The sequence below is a fragment of the Thalassophryne amazonica genome, chromosome 3, assembly GCF_902500255.1.
Source record: "Thalassophryne amazonica chromosome 3, fThaAma1.1, whole genome shotgun sequence".
In the NCBI taxonomy this organism is placed as follows: domain Eukaryota; kingdom Metazoa; phylum Chordata; class Actinopteri; order Batrachoidiformes; family Batrachoididae; genus Thalassophryne; species Thalassophryne amazonica.
Window position 1 is genome coordinate 67,907,440 of NC_047105.1, and position 17,457 is coordinate 67,924,896.

Below are 17,457 nucleotides of genomic sequence, written 5' to 3' on the forward strand. Positions count from 1 at the left end.
AACAGTGGAATATCCGGATAAAATGCTGAAACCGACTTCTTCTGAAACTTCTCTGTTCTCTCACGACGTCCTGGATCAATAGAGCCTGAAATGTGGAGGTTTTCAGCTTGAAACAGGCTGACAATGGCGCCTGAGAGCGCTGCGCGACGTCTCGCACCGTGGGAAGTCCTTAAAGCAACAGTATCACCTCAAAATCTCTCATCAGCCATTAAAATTTAAACCGAAAACGAGCTTAATTTTTCGAACCATGTCCACTTCGATGTGCCTCACAGGTTTAGAAAAAATTTTGATCAAACAAAGCGCCAGTCTCTCAGCAACTTCTCAGACAAAGGAATTCCGACGAGGGCTGGATGACTCCTCCCACAAGGAGTGCTCACAGGCGAATGACGTCACCCGACAGGCGTGGAAAAACTCACGCATGCGCACGAGGGTTCAAAGCATGTCTGACGTAAAAACATGAATGAAATCCATATAGTTTTTGAAAAAATAAAAAGGACCTATACTTATTGACAGACCTCGGAGATGTGTAGCAGTTTGGTTCAGTGGATCCATATCTTATACCAGATAGTGAGTTTAGTGTTAATGTAACAATTGGCCGACAGTGGTCACACTGCGATATTGTGAACTAGGAAGCTGCTGACCAGGTCATCCTCACCGGCCTCCTACAGAGCATCACAGCGGAGCTCTGAAAACGGACGTCGGTCTTGAAGTCCTGAGCGATTTCTCTCACCAGGCGCTAGAAGGGCAGCTTGTGGATCAGCAGCTCGGTGCTCAAGGACCACAATGTAAATAAGCATCCGTATTGGAAGTGTTCTTGTGTTATCCTCGGCAGTATTTTTATGTATTGTTATATAATTTTATTGCCGAATAAAATAAAATAAAATTCTGGGAGCAGTGGATTTCTGTTAGCGGCGGATCTCTCACAGCGACACGGTGCCGTGAGGCTTCTTAACACCGACTTTGAAACTTCTGCAATTGTTCGCCAAATGCACGAAGTGTATCACAGCGGCCACCGCTTCATAGTCCAGAATGGCCGCGGGACACAAAATGACGTGACAGATACGTCACATGAAAACCCTCTATAGATAATGTGCATGGAACATGTAGTCGATAGCATTAGATAGCAGTGTTGTATATTTCATAACGGCAAAAGCAGTTTTCGGATTTGACTACATTTCCATGAGGCACGCTGAGTGGGCGTTTCGTTTTCTGTGACGCCGCCGTTCTGCTGTGGAGGCGGGTGGGTGCTGGCGGCGCTGTCTCGTTGTGGGAGCTTCACGGCGGCTGCGACGGGTGTGGCTTCCTACGTGAAAATCTCAACGCTGAGGAAAGGTTGCGGGGCTGCTACCATAAACTCTATGAGAAACAGCAAATTAAAAAGCTTTTGAGAATTTGCTAAGTGCGTCCAGTAGGTTGCTGGTAGCAGGAATTTCCACGCGCTCGCTTTTCAACAGCTGGAATACTTTTATTTTTGCTCTACTTCGTGGCCCGTTTGCGTGCCATGGTCTACTGTCGGAACTGCCAGATTTGCTAAAACGCTACTATTTCAAAAAGTTGACATTTTCGACCTCCTCTCTTCTCTGGGCAACTTGTCTAATCTTCGGAAATCTCCGCCGATGTTCGTAAATTGACCGGACGAGTGTTTAGGAATTTTGTTGAAATCCAGTTCACGTCGCGGGAAGAAATACTTGGATTTGATGACTGTAGTTTGCTCTCGGATGAACAGACTTCGTCATTTTTTGTCACCACTCGCCAAAAAGGGAAGTAGTCTTGCTCAACTTTAAGCCTTGTTTTTTTTTTTCCTTTTTAAAAAAATAAGGGCTTTCGGCCGCTCCTTTATTTCTGGGTGATATATTTCCCACTAAGCAGCAGTCCTGAAGCGCGCACTGGGAAACATGGGCTGTACGGTTAGTCAGGAAGATAAAGCCGCGGCCGAGAGGTCTAAAATGATCGATAAAAACCTCCGAGAAGATGGAGAGAAGGCAGCAAAAGAAGTGAAACTGCTGCTGCTGGGTGAGTAGTCTGTCACAGTACTCACACTGGGCTGCAAAAGTGCCGCATTAATGGTTACAGGCGGATTAAGCAACTAAACACCCAAGATGGATATCTGAAGTGTCAAATTTTAATCATTTAAACTTCTTTGGATTCAGTCCCACTCCTTTGCTCTCTTCAAGGCTTTTACAAACAACTGTGTGTTTGTGTGTTTCACCAGGGGCGGTTCGAGAGTTTTCTATTTTTAATTGGGGGGCGCAAGTCAAAATTTATCCTGCATGTAAAACACATGCTGCATTCAATTTACCTTAGCAATCATAAACTGTGGCTCCAAATGATTTCACACCTGATGAAAATGCATTGCAAGTTGGAAAATAAGCTGACACCTCCAAGGATTTCTTGTATAGAATGCATAAATAAATAAATAAAATCCAACAGGGATCTGATGGTGCGGAAGTGGTTACACTTTAAATCTTGGGGCTATGCTTATGGCAGATGCAGAAATTGATGTTCTGTGATTCTGTGCTTGTTGCTAACTTCCTTGTTAGTATAGCAGTAAGTACCCTCGCCTGGTTTGGGAGACTGAGGTTCGTTCTTGATGGTGAGAACGAGACTTATTTTTTCTTGCTTTGGTTTATTCTGTCAGTTCGTATGTCTCTGTAAGATTTGGTGTATGAGGTCTGTTAGAAAAGTATCGGACCTTTTTATTTTTTCAAAAACCATATGGATTTGAATCACTTGTGATTGCATCAGCCAAGCTTGAACCTTCGTGCGCATGCGTGAGTTTTTTCATGCCTGTCGGTTGCATCATTCGCCTGTGAGCAGGCTTTGTGTGAGCACTGGTCCACCCCTCTCTGTCGTATTTTTATTGCGAATAATGTCTGAACATTTGGAGCTTTGCTGCATCAATTTTTTTCCAGAAACTGTGAGACCTCCTGGTGGACACCGTTCGGAAAATTAATATGGCTTTCAAGGATGATTTTTATGGGGATTATACAGATTAAGGAGTGTTACTGCCGCTTTATTAATTTTCCGAACGGTGTCCACCTGGAGGTCTCTCACAGTTTCTGGAAAAAAATTGATGCAGCAAAGCTCCAAATCGTTCAGACATTTATTCGCAATAAAAAAAACGACGAGAGGGGTGGACCACTGCTCACACAAAGCCTGCTCACAGGCGAATGATGCAACCGACAAGCGTGAAAAAACTCATGCATGCGCACGAAGGTTCAAGCTTGGCTGATGCAATCACACGTGATTCAAATCCATATGGTTTTTGAAAAAAAATAAAAAGGTCCGATACTTTTCTAACAGACCTCGTATTAAGGTCAGGGTGTTGCTTGACCACCGTAGTAATAACCTACAGACACGTTTACAGTTACCTTAACAATATATGTTGCGTATAATTTGCTGCTGTGTTTGCAGTGCATTGTACCCACTTGTTGCTAGCATCATCAGCTGGGTTACATGGTATTAGTGGCGCCAGTTGGTTAGCAACACATGCCACAGTATATAATGCTAAAATTACCCAAGCAACATGTCCACAGATAGCAGTAGGGCAGTGCTGTGTGCACGGTTCGAGCTATGTGGAGGTTTGAAGGAGTTGAAATTCCGATTTCACTGTGCGTTCCTGGGGCATAACTGAAATTCCAACCTATGAGTACAAATGATGCGCAGAAATAGAAGCCCAAAACAGCAACATCAACAAAAAAGACTAGAGCGGACATGATACTCATTTATGCAGTCTTTTTGTCCGCCATCTTGTATGACACACACGGACGTGTCTTGGATGTTTTGTAGGCAGCACAAAGTTGCTTTTTGGTGTGACGTGGTGCATCAAAGTACACACCAACACAGGGAAATGTTGTACTTCTTGAGTTGTTAGTAATTATTAGCAATGGGAAATTTTAGGGAAAGAAGTTATTGTTGAAGTTTTGTATTAGGTGGCGTGATGTCCTTCTGTCATCACTCTTGGCTCTGTTCTTTTCACGTCTGTTCGGGTACCACGTGTCGGCACTCGGGTCCTCAAATGTTCAAATTTTGAGAATGCAGTACACTTCTTTCACCTGTCAGTGGGACAGTTCTTTTGTTCAAAAAGTAGGATACCAATAGTAGTATAAGTAAGTAAAAGTAGTGTACCGATGTACCCTTCACTGTCATTTTTCAGCTTTGCTTTTGCACACACAGAATAGCCTTTTTTAAACACTACAAAATGGATCAAAGCCCAATGTGTATGTGCTTGAGAGGACACTAGTATCAGTGGATTAGTGTCACTTGGAGTTTTATTCTGAAGTTAGACGAACGCTGGTTGCTAATGAGTGGACAGCTGTGTGAACAGAGGATAAACAGTCTTGACTGTTACCAGCACAGGACAAAACACAGGTGTGAGCAGTCCACAGCAACTGACTGAACAAGACAGAATGACATTTCCCAGGCTTTGAAGTAACATTTAGGCTATTTTAGTTTTAATCTCAACTAGGGGTTTGTGTTATAATGCTATTTACGCTCCACAACATGCTGCTGTTGAATGAATCAGTTGTCTTAGCAAGACCTTTGATTTTTCAGCTCTAAAGATCTCTTGCCTAACTGGTTTGTTTTCCTTATTTTCAGCAACCACTTTATTCTGTTGATCAGTAATGGCTTCTTTTGTACTTTGTACCTACAACACATTTCCATGCTGAACGCGCCAACACCTTTTATGACTATCAGAGGCGCCGGGTGGCCGTGCTTTGGAGTGAAGCGCAGACTTCTGCTAGTGACGTCAGATGTGCTTCATGGGAAGTTTGAAAGCAGAATTCACACAGGCAATTTTAAATCTTATAAATTCATCAGCTTGTTCATTTATTGCATTTTTAGTGTATTATTTGAGATTTGGTCAGTCACAGTTTATAGTGTGCGCCTAATCGGGCGCATGCATTTAACACTTTGGTGATCAAAGGAATTAAATTTGATTTGTCATGTCCTTGCCTGACAGACAGCAGGTAATTGTGATGGAACTGTCAGGGAGCACATACTGTGTTACTCTTTCCTGGGTGTTTGAAAAGAGGGCTAGTTTTGAAGTTGTGCTAATGACATGCACTGCTCTGTACTGCAGGTTTGTTTTCATATCAGTGAATACTATCTAGTGTGTGTCTGGGGGTTGAAAGGATTTATAGGAGAAATCCTGAACTGCACTTGTGTGCAAGGGATGTGTGGTGTGCAAGTTGACTTTTTGCTTCACTTGCTGAGTTAAAAGCAAGTTGTAACACGCGAACGCCACACTATAATTTAAATCTGGAATGTCTGGTTAAAGGACTTTGGCCTTTAAAATGCTATTTTTGTGTCACTCCACTTGCAATAAAGGTAAAGCCATGTATGAATCGTCAAGACAAAAACTTTAGCACACACACGTGTGTGCTTTTGTTAGCAATAGTGTTCAAACTAGGGCTGCAACTATTTTATATTTTACATTCTACAAATTGTTTTTAAGATTAATCAAGTATTTGGTTAAAAGGATGTTAATGTTTGTAAGAAAATGTTTGTAATTCTGTCTGTTTAGGCTCCTGTTGCATGTCAAGACAGAGTGGAGTTTAGTTTTGTCACAGGTGAGGGGGAAAACCTTAAAACCTGTATTTAAAATTCTAAGACAGAACTTGTAGTATGTGTGTCCTTTCCTTTGCAAAGGTCCAATATGTTTCAGAAGTATTTTTTTTCTTCAAATATGTCAAGTAACACAAGATGATACCAATTCAGGAGTTGGTGTCACAGTCTGCTGAAATAGACACACCCACATTTTGGCAGTAAAAAGTCAGAATTATTATTAATTAGAAACATAGAACAACATAAATCATAAATAATGAATAATCTAGTAATCATTAAAACAAATCATAAATAAAGTTAAACAAAAAGCTACTACATTTGGATCCCTGTGCTAATCTATTGGCCAATATGGAACTCACATAAGTAAACAAATTTCATCCATCCATCCATTTTCTTGCGCTTTATCTGGAGTCGGGTTGCGGGGGCAGCAGCTCAAGCAAAGCCGCCCAGACCTCCCGATCCACACACACCTCCCCCAGCTCCTCCGGGAGCGTTCCCAAGCCAGCCGAGAGACGTAGTCCCTCCAGCGTGTCCTGGTTCTTCCCCGGGATATTTCATTTAAAGCATATTTGCTTTAAGGCCTGTGATTTTTGTGTCAAAATGACATAATCAAAATTAAAGGCTTTTTACTCCTGAATACACATTTACTTTGCACAACTGATACAATTGTCCAAACATTGTGTTCATTCTGATAATTAAAAAGTTATTTCATTTTGCACCATTTTCCCTATGCTATGTGCCAAAGCGGTTTTATTTATTTATTTACACCAAGAATTACCATTTAAAAAAAAAAAAAAAAAGTTCAAATTGAACAGCATTTTCCACAAACGGCAAAAAATGGAATAAAAACAGTAAACCTGTAAATTCATGAAAATTATAAATAAATAAATAAATAAATATTTCAGCATGATTTACAACTTTTACATGTTATGCGCCAGTGTTTCTATCTAAATATTGTAGAAATGGTTTCTGACAGTCATATCACAGATATGAAATACACTAGATTCTTGCAGTGTTGTACTGGGTTGATGCAGCAATAAAACAATAACTTAATAAAACCACAGTTGCTGTTAAACAGCAACTATCAAACCGGTCCAAAAGTGGCCAAAAAGCGTAGTCTGTAAGAGCACCTCATGATTTAAAAGGGACAAACTAAAGCAACTGGACACAATAAAACAGTATCAGTTACTCAAGCTATAAGATAAGCAAACAGTAAAATCCTAAAACATGTACCAAGTTAACCAGTAATGTGAAGCAATATTGTATTACTTGTTTCATGGATAATTTCTGAACACCTTTTCGGAATCATCAGATTCACTGAACTTGTCCATTGGGTCATAATTCAAAATAAGATCAAAAGCCTCATCAGTTGTACACAAGATTGGCTTTAAAAACATCTAACACACATGTAGCTGAAAATGAGTCATTGGTAGCAAACTATTCTGTCATATCTTTAATAATCTTGACTATATATGAAAACTATAAAGGCCCCCTGTGGCTTTTATAGTTTTGCCACTCTGGTCATTGCTACATTCAGTACCCAAAAGTACAGTGTAGAAGAAGCCGAAAGTTTTCAGCCTGTTACCACAGCATCTTAAATCTCTCCCAGTGAGATATCAAAAGAAACTGTGACCTGGGTTGTGTGTTTGCTGAAATTAATGTTTTATGCATTGTTTCACTGTGATTAAAGCTGTTCATTTAGTGCACCAAAGCACTTTGCAAACTGACCGCTGTTAGCCACAGAGAGGAAATCAACCAGCTGACTGACGCACAGACAGCACAGCTGACCAGTCAACATTAAAATTATGGTGCTGTGGAAGTGAATTAGCATGATTTTTTTTTTTTTTGTTTTTTTAAAGTTCAAATTGAACAGCATTTTCCACAAACGGCAAAAAATGGAATAAAAACAGTAAACCTGTAAATTCATGAAAATTATAAATAAATAAATATTTCGGCATGATTTACAACTTTTACATGTTATGCGCCAGTGTTTCTATCTAAATATTGTAGAAGTGGTTTCTGATAGTCATATCACAGATATGAAATACACTAGATTCTTGCAGTGTTGTACTGGGTTGATGCAACAATAAAACAGTAACTTAATAAAACCACAGTTGCTGTTAAACAGCAACTATCAAACCGGTCCAAAAGTTAGATTCACGCAGTGGCCAAAAAGCATAGTCTGTAAGAGCGCCTCATGATTTAAAAAGGACAAACTAAAGCAACTGGACACAATAAAACAGTATCAGTTACTCAAGCTATAAGATAAGCAAACAGTAAAATCCTAAAACATGTACCAAGTTAACCAGTAATGTGAAGCAATATTGTATTACTTGTTTCATGGATAATTTCTGAACACCTTTCGGAATCATCAGATTCACTGAACTTGTCCATTGGGTCATAATTCAAAATAAGATCAAAAGCCTCATCAGTTGTACACAAGATTGGCTTAAAAACATCTAACACACATGTAGCTGAAAATGAGTCATTGGTAGCAAATAAACTATTCTGTCATATCTTTAATAATCTTGGCTATATATGAAAACTATAAAGGCCCCTGTGGCTTTTATAGTTTTGCCACTCTGGTCATTGCTACATTCAGTACCCAAAAGTACAGTGTAGAAGAAGCCGAAAGTTTTCAGCCTGTTACCACAGCATCTTAAATCTCTCCCAGTGAGATATCAAAAGAAACTGTGACCTGGGTTGTGTGTTTGCTGAAATTAATGTTTTACACATTGTTTCACTGTGATTAAAGCTGTTCATTTAGTGCACCAAAGCACTTTGCAAACTGACCGCTGTTAGCCACAGAGAGGAAATCAACCAGCTGACTCATGCACAGACAGCACAGCTGACCAGTCAACATTAAAATTATGGTGCTGTGGAAGTGAATTAGCATGATTTTTTTTTTGTCGTCAGGTGCTCCTCTTCCCTTTTCAACTTCTTACACAAAGCTTTTTGGCTGCCTTCAAAACTGACTTGTTTTCTGACAGAAGACAGAATATGTGCAGGTGGGCCTGTGGACATGTCAAATTCTGAACTTGGAGACTTTGGCCCATCAGACCAAATTTCTCTGAAGACCTACTAGACCAGTGAATTGTTGAGCTTTGTGGCCTGCAATGGCTCAGTCAAAAAACAAAACAAAAAGCAAAACAAGCAAACGCAAACCCCCCCCCCAAAAAAACCCAAAACGTCATCTGGCATCAGTGTTGATGGGTGCTTTTGCAAAAAGAAATTCTTCCTTTCTGTTCGATAAAGTGTAAGTTGTGTTGGTCCCTGTTCCTCCTAAATACAAGTGAAGAGTATGAACAGTGTGCTTAGATTTACGGATGAACCCCGTTTCCGTAAGAGGCACAGAAATGACTCACTGCCTCCTTTTAATGAGCCAGCGAAGTCAACTCACAAAGAGCTCAGTCAAAATGCCTGCACTTTTATATTTTACAGAGTGCAAATGTAATTAAGTATTTCCATGGTAGCTGCTTTGGTCCAGCTACACCATACAAAGTTGGCTGTATTGGATTGTTTTTTTTTTTGTGATGTTATTTGGTCTTTCTGGAAATTCATTAATTAATGTAGCAGAGACTGGACTCCATACTTTGTAGGCTTAAACCTTTATCAGATAGAAGCACCCAGTCACATCTTCCCTGTAGATTCTGGTCTCTTCTCCTTATGCCTGGTTCACACGGCAAGATTTTAAAATTATCTGTAGCTTTCCAACACCTGAGTGACCCCACAGATGGAGATTAAAAAAATTATAGGTCTAACAGTTTTGGTCGTACAGTGTGTGCAGCCACACGGTAAAGACAACACACCACACACAAACAGATTTCACTCACGAACATTCCCAGGTCAGATGGGAAATCTCACAAAACCTCTCGAGATTAAACATGACTTCCGAGTAGGGCTGCCACAAACGACTATTTCGATAGTCGACTAGTCAACGATTATTTTTGCGATTAGTCGACTAGTCAGATCATACATAATTTCCTAAATTAAGGCCTACAGCATTTTCCGAGAAATGTCGGGATGAAAACATGAACATTTCCAAATCAGTGACTGTTTCTTAGACTTCATTTACATCAATCATTCAGAAATACAACCACTGTGGTACTTTATAGTAAATCTGTATCAGGTAGGCAGTTCTCAAAAACTAAATGTCCATGCTGGAAGGAGAAAAGTGAGGGAAGCCACAAAGACACAACTCTGGAAGAACTTTTGACTTCTTGAATGGAGAAACTGGGAATAGTGCAACATTTTTATTTTTGTCTTCATTTTACTTATAGTCCCAACTTTTTCTGATTTGTGGTTGTTTCTGCTGCATTTCTGAAATTACAGAACTGCTAGAGAGAAAAGTGTGAACATTTTATTGTGTTTTAAATAGGGGTGGGCAAACATAAAAAAAATCTTAATCGCATCAACTCAATGACTTTCTGTGATTAATCATGATTAATTGCATGGTATATGTGAAACCCAAAAATGAATTCAAAAGCCGCTTAAAAGCAGTTTTATTTGAAAATGTAAATGAACGTTGCATATATTTGAAAATGTAAATTTCAACTGAAACACTTTAATGAAATCAAATATAAAACCACTGGCAGGTCATTTGTTATCCTGTTTCATATCAAAATGAGAATCTATAAAAATAAATAAATAAAAAAACAGTAACCATTGAGGTGGTACCTGAGACTTGTATAGCTTCGGTGAAATGCAAATTCTGCGTTGCAATGATTACAGGTAACTTTGCTTTTCTCCAATGCGCCATCCTCGGGGCTGGATCTAGAGTGAAAATCTGACAGATGCATTTTTGCCCAATGATAAAATAAAAATCATACGCGTCTTGTTATTCAATAATCCTTATTTTATTCGTGTGCAACATACACTGTCACACTTCTTTTAATATACGAGGGCTGTCCATAAAGTATAGGTCCTTTTTATTTTTTTTCAAAAACTATATGGATTTCATTCATGTTTTTACGTCAGACATGCTTGAACCCTCGTGCGCATGCGTGAGTTTTTCCACGCCTGTCGGTGATGTCATTCGCCTGTGAGCACTCCTTGTGGGAGGAGTCGTCCAGCCCCTCGTCGGAATTCCTTTGTCTGAGAAGTTGCTGAGAGACTGGCGCTTTGTTTGATCAAAATTTTTTCTAAACCTGTGACACATCGAAGTGGACACGGTTCGAAAAATTAAGCTGGTTTTCGGTGAAAATTTTAACGGCTGATGAGAGATTTTGAGGTGATACTGTCGCTTTAAGGACTTCCCACGGAGCGAGACATCGTGCAGCGCTCTCAGGCGCCGTCGTCAGCCTGTTTCAAGCTGAAAACCTCCACATTTCAGGCTGTATTGATCCAGGACGTCGTGAGAGAACAGAGAAGTTTCAGAAGAAGTCGGTTTCAGCATTTTATCCGGATATTCCACTGTTAAAAGGAGATTTTTTATTGCCCAAATCTTTCACTTATACCTGAATCTATATATGATTTTTCAATTGATAAAATCAATAAAAAATTTCACTGCATATATTCTTAATAATATATTGAGATACAGACACTTCACAGACATTTTCCATTGATACCATTCAAAATTAGAAACAGTCCAGCAGGTAACAATATTCATGTCCATGACTAAATGTACTAAAACAAATATATCACAATTGTACACATACCACAATTTGATATGTGCACAATTGTGATGTATTTGTTTTAGTATTTTTAGATTTTGTTGTGATTTGGTACTTTATATGCCGATTAAATTGAATTGAAATTGAACATTTTATTGAGTCTTAAAGTAAATAAATATGAAATTGGTCACTGGATCCTTAAACTTTGGACATAAACTCTACATGGTGAATCCTTGATCTCTGGACATAAATAGGAATAAACAAAATCTGTAGTTTTTGTCAAAAGCATTTCCTTTCAGGTATATTGGCATGAATGTGTTTCCATATATCTGAGCTGAATTCTTGCTTCACTTCAGGATGTAATTTGAAAAGAACATACAGCACGTTTCATTTTGTGAGGGAAAAAAACGTTTTAGTCGATTGTAGTTTCTTCTCTGTATTACCACATTTGGAAAGAGGTCATTTTATTTAAAGCAGCGATTCATTTTGAAGTTATTAATTCCGACCGGACTCTGTCTCGGCTGCGCAGTGTTTCGAGCTGTGTGAACGGAATGGAGGACGATTCTCGTTTCTTGACAGCAACAAGACAAGAGTCCCAGTTAGTGACTTTAATCCACACAAAAGGGATTGACGATATTTTAATGGCTTTGCGAGGGGTTAAGAAGCGGACTTGCCGTTTCTGAAGAGCAGTGAATCAAAGAACCAACGAGCTACTGGATCGAAGCATTGCTTCAATGGTTCATGGTTTCAAAGTGGAGCCGCGCTGCAGAAATGGTTGATTACAGACCAAACCCTGAATATCCGACATTATTTGTACGTCGTATGACTCTGAAACTTGGAAAAATCCGTATAATTTATGGACTATAGGTTGACATGAAAACCCGAAAAGCTGTGTTCACCGCGGGGACACGTTCGGCACTATTCGGGATTATTCAAGTTTTTTTTTTTACCGATGACAAACGATGCGTAAAAAAATTAGACCTATGCAGCTGCATCGGTCTAATTATTTTCTTAATCCGGGCCTGATCCTGTAGAACTTTGTACCGAAAATGTCCATTCAAAAGTTCGGCGTCTTTCTGCATTTTGTTTTGTTGTGCATTTCTCGATCCTTGTGTCGTTTTGTGTGATCTCAGCTATCAGCAGGAAGCAGCAACATAAGCTCGCTCCCGACTGACGCTTTCAAAATCAAAGGCAACGAACAACAGTCATATAAGGCTAAAAAAACAAACAAACAAAAAAACCCCGCAGCGCTACGGGGAGGAACAAAATTGTCGGCGATAATGACCTCAATAATTAACGCAACGTTAACGCGTTAACGTTGCCCAGCCCTAGTTTTAAAACTTTGTGGAGCAAATGTAAACACAAACTCCTATAAAGAAGGAAAAATACTCAGACATGCCGGAAAACTTTGATATAAACTGAACAGAACAATGCAGGCTGACTTGGCTCCCCTTATTTTCTGTTTAAATAAATCAGAATACAGCTCTCCAAGGTGTGATCACTCCTTTTTAGATGCAGACTAATGAGCAGATCTGATTTGATGCAGGTTGTTGGGAAAGTGTAAGTACACGGACCCACAACGGGGCACAAATGAACGGACAATGGAATAGGTCAAATAACACTTTACTGTTGTGAATATGCACAACAAGTACAACAGATTACAATAATGGACAAAGTCAAATTCACACAGGTGTCGTGTGGGCAGGCTCGAAGATAGGAGATGCCTCTCCAAAGTAGAACCGGAACCGCACGGTTTCCTCCGCCACCAGACCCCAGGAATACTGGAGCCGCCAAGTCCCGAACTCCCAGGTGGCCACTGCCTCCGCGTGTCGGACCTGGTACTGCTGGCGAGGAACAAAGGACAATTAAAGGAGGGCGCGTTCGCACCCAGGAATCCGAACGGCAGGTAAGTTACACCTCTCGTTGGAAAATACTCTCAGAGCAATGCACAAAAGTCACAAAGATCACTGTTAAACAGTCAGCTGAGCACGTTACCTTCTCGGAAGAAACAATATCTCGGCAAAGAGGTGGAGACGTCATCCTGCTGATATACTCCTGCCGATCAGATGATTGGTAACAGCTGTTGCAGGTGATGCGTGACAGCTGTCACCCTGGCTGCTCCTGTGAGGCGGCTGCGCCCTCTGGTGCCTGGAGCCCGCACTCCAGACAGGCGCCCTCTGGTGGTGGGCCAGCAGTACCTCTCCTTCTGGCGGCCCACACAACAGGACCCCCCCCTCAACGGGCGCCTCCTGGCGCCCGACCAGGCTTGTCCGGTGGTGGCGGTAGAAATCGGCCAGGAGGGCCGGGTCCAGGATGAGGTAGGATGAAGCTCCTCTTCACCCAGGAGCGTTCTTCAGGTCCGTACCCCTCCCAGTCCACCAAATACTGGAAGCCCCGGCCCATCCTACGGACATCCAAGAGTCGGCGCACAGTCCAAGCCGGCTCGCCATCGATGATCCGGGCAGGAGGTGGTGCCGGACCGGGAGTACAGAGGGGTGAGGTGTGATGGGGCTTGATCCGGGACACGTGGAAAACGGGATGGATCCGCAGTGAGGCCGGAAGCTGAAGCCTCACTGCGGCTGGACTGAGTACCTGATTTGAACGGACCGATGTACCGTCCTGCAGTTTAGGGGAGTCCACTTGAAGGGTATGTCCTTTGTAGACAACCACACTGCCTGCCCTGGCCGGTACGTAGGGGCCGGGGTCCGCTGACGGTCTGCATGGGCCTTCGTCCTCATCCGGGCCTTCAGCAAGGCAGAACGGGCGGCACGCCACCGACGGCACTTCCGTAGGTGGGCCTGGACCGAGGGCACACCGACCTCTCCCTCAACCACCGGAAACAAAGGAGGTTGGTACCCCAGACACACCTCGAAAGGGGAGAGGCCGGTGGCTGCCGACACCTGGCTGTTATGGGCATACTCGATCCAGGCCAGATGGGTACTCCAGGCCGCCGGGTGCGCGGCTGTCACGCAACACAGGGCCTGCTCCACCTCCTGATTGGCCCGTTCTGCTTGCCCGTTGGTCTGGGGATGATACCCGGATGAGAGACCACCGTGGCCCCCAGTTCCCGCAGAAGCTCCTCCAGACTTGCGAGGAGAACTGGGGACCACGATCCGAATGATGTCCGATGGTATCCCATGCAGCCGGACGACGTGGTGGACCAGGAGGTCCGCTGTCTCCTGGGCCGTCGGGAGCTTCGGGAGGGCCACGAAGTGGGCCGCCTTGGAGAATCGTCCACTATCGTGAGGATGGTGGGGTTGCCCTGGGACGGCGGGAGGCCCGTGACAAAATCCAGGCCGATGTGGGACCAGGGGCGATGGGGCACGGGCAGCGGCTGGAGCAGTCCCGAAGCCCTGCGATGGTCAGCCTTGCCCCTGGCGCAGGTGGTGCAGGCCTGGATATAATCCGGACGTCGGCCTCTAGGGACGCCCACCAGAAGCGCTGCCGGAAAAACTGCCACGGTTCTTCGCACCCCTGGATGACAGGGAGCTTAGAGCCGTGACAGAAGTCCAAGACTGCAGCCCCAGCCTCTGGTGGGACGTAGAGTCTGTTCTTCAGCCCAGTCCCGGGGTCCGGGCTTCGTGCCAGGGCCTCCCGGACGGTTCTCTCTACGTCCCAGGTGAGGGTGGCCACGAGAGTGGACTCCGGGATGATGGGTTCCGGTGGATCCGACAACTCCATTTTGACTTCATCTTCATGTACCCGGGACAAGGCATCTGATTTCTGGTTCTTGGTCCCGGGACGGTAGGTGATCCGGAAGTCAAAACGGCCAAAGAACAGTGACCAGCGGGCTTGCCTGGGTTCAGCCGCTTGGCGGTCTGATATACTCCAGGTTCCGGTGGTCAGTGAAAACCGTGAATGGCTCGGACGTTCCCTCCAACAGATGTCTCCACTCTTCAAGAGCCTCTTTCACCGCAAGGAGTTCTCGATTGCCGACGTCATAGTTCCGTTCGGCCGGGGTCAACCTGCGGGAAAAATAGGCACACGGGTGAAGGACCTTATCGGTCTTCCCGCTCTGGGAAAGCACAGCTCCTATCCCTGAGTCCGAGGCGTCCACTTCAACCACTAACTGGCGACTAGGATCGGGCTGCACCAGAACAGGTGCAGACGAGAAGCGCCGTTTCAACTCCTTGAACGTGGCATCGCAACGATCCGACCAGGTGAAGGGGACTTTTGGTGAGGTCAGGGCTGTCAGGGGGCTAACTACCTGACTGTAGCCCTTAATGAACCTCCTGTAGAAATTTGCAAAGCCGAGGAACTGTTGCAGCTTCCTACGGCTAGTGGGTTGGGGCCAGTCTCTCACCGCCGCAACCTTGGCCGGATCAGGAGCGACGGAGTTGGGGGAGATGATGAACCCCAGGAAGGACAAAGAAGTGCGGTGAAACTCGCATTCTCGCCCTTCACAAACAGCCGGTTCTCCAACACCGCTGCAGGACCTGACGTACATGCCGGACATGAGTCTCAGGATCCGAGAGAAAAGATGAGTATATCGTCTAGATATATGAAGACGAATCGGTGCAGGAAATCCCGCAAGACATCATTAACCAATGCTTGGAACGTCGCGGGGGCGTTTGTGAGGCCGAACGGCATGACCAGGTACTCAAAGTGACCTAACGGGGTGAAATGCCGTCTTCCACTCGTCTCCCTCCGGATCCGAACCAGGTGATACGCATTTCTAAGGTCTAGCTTCGTGAATATTTGGCTCCATGCAGGGGCATGAACATGAATCCAACAAGGGCAATGGGTATCGGTTACGAACCGTGATTCGTTCAGCCCCCGGTAATCAATGCATGGACGTAGTCCGCCATCCTTTTTTCCCACAAAAAAGAAACCTGCACCCCATCGGGGAAGTGGAATTCCGGATCAACCCGGCAGCTAAAGAGTCCCGGATGTAGGTCTCCATTGATTCGCGCTCAGGCCGTGAGAGGTTGTACAGCCTGCTGGACGGGAACTCAACGCCTGGAACCAATCAATGGCACAATCATACGGACGGTGGGGGGGAAGGGTGAGCGCCAGATCCTTACTGAACACATCTACAAGGTCATGGTACTCCCCGGCACCGTCCCTAGATTGGGCGGGACTCTGACCTCCTCCTTAGCCTGGGAACCGGGAGGAACCGAGGAACCTAAACATACCCGATGGCAGGTCTCGCTCCACTGAACCACTACCCCGGACGGCCAATCAATCCGGGGATTGTGTTTTAACATCCAGGGGAACCCTAAAATCACACGGGAGGTAGCAGGAGTCACAAAAACTCGATCTCCTCCCGGTGATTTCCTGACACCACCAGAGTTACAGGTGGTGTCTTATGTGTGATTGGGGGAGTAGGGAGCCATCTAGTGCCCGCACCTGCACAGGCGAGGTAAGCGCCACCAGAGGGAGCCCTATCTCCGGGCCCATCTGCTGTCTAACAGATTCCCTTCAGAGCCGTGTCCACCAGTGCTGGGGCCTTCAGGGTTAAATCCTCATAAAGGATTGTAACTGGGAGTTGTGTGGCAATGTGGGTGTGTCCCACGTGAATGTCTCAGCCCACCCTAGCCCAGTCTCTAGGGGCGGGCGTGGGTTTAAACCGCTCGGGGCAGCCTCTTACCTGTGCTCTATCGAGCCACAAACAAAACACGCTCGTGGGCCAGCCTCCTCTGTCTATCTGGCGCCCTAAATGTGGCCCTGCTCGTGTCCATAGCTTTGTCAGCAGGGGGAGCTGTAACCCACGGAGCGTAGGGGCGTGTGGAGCGTGGGGAGGGCGGGACGCGGTCGGAACCGGAAGGGAGAGGGACGGCGCGTGCCCGGCCATGCCCTTCGTCTCGTTCCGACGGCGTTCTTCTAACCGATTGTCTAATCGTATAACTAGATCAATAAGCCCATCTAAATCTCGCGGTTCGTCCTTAGCCACCAGGTGCTCCTTTAGGACCGACAGTCGTTTACAAGGCGGCGCGGAGGGCAGTGCTATTCCAGCCGGACCTCGCAGCCACGATGCGGAAGTCGACTGCACAGGCAGCTGCGCTCCGGCGCCCCTGTCTCATTGACAGCAGCACGGCTGAAGCGGTCTCTCCTCTATTTGGGTGATCGAACACTGTTCTGAATCCCTCACAAACCCATCATATGTCAGAAGGAGCGTGAATCTGCTCCCAGAGCGCTGTAGCCCAAGCGCGTGCCTCACGCGTAGCAGGTTTATTACATAAGCTATCTTGCTAGCATCAGTCACGTACATGACAGGACATTGTGTGAAGACGAGCGAACACTGCATAAGGAAGTCCGCGCACGTCTCCACACAACC

At 44.5% G+C, this 17,457-nt stretch overlaps 1 protein-coding gene across 1 annotated transcript in view; it reads left to right on the forward strand.

Moving 5' to 3' along the window:
* Nucleotides 1-1,265: 1,265 nt before the first annotated feature.
* The window catches only part of LOC117506959 (guanine nucleotide-binding protein G(i) subunit alpha-2-like), a 195,265-nt gene continuing 179,073 nt past the window's right edge, over nt 1,266-17,457 (forward strand). Inside the window, exon 1 of the mRNA XM_034166633.1 lies at nt 1,266-2,013. Within this exon, the coding sequence (XP_034022524.1) occupies nt 1,896-2,013 (118 nt within the window). The 5' untranslated portion in view covers nt 1,266-1,895. The remainder of the gene's footprint in view (nt 2,014-17,457) is intronic.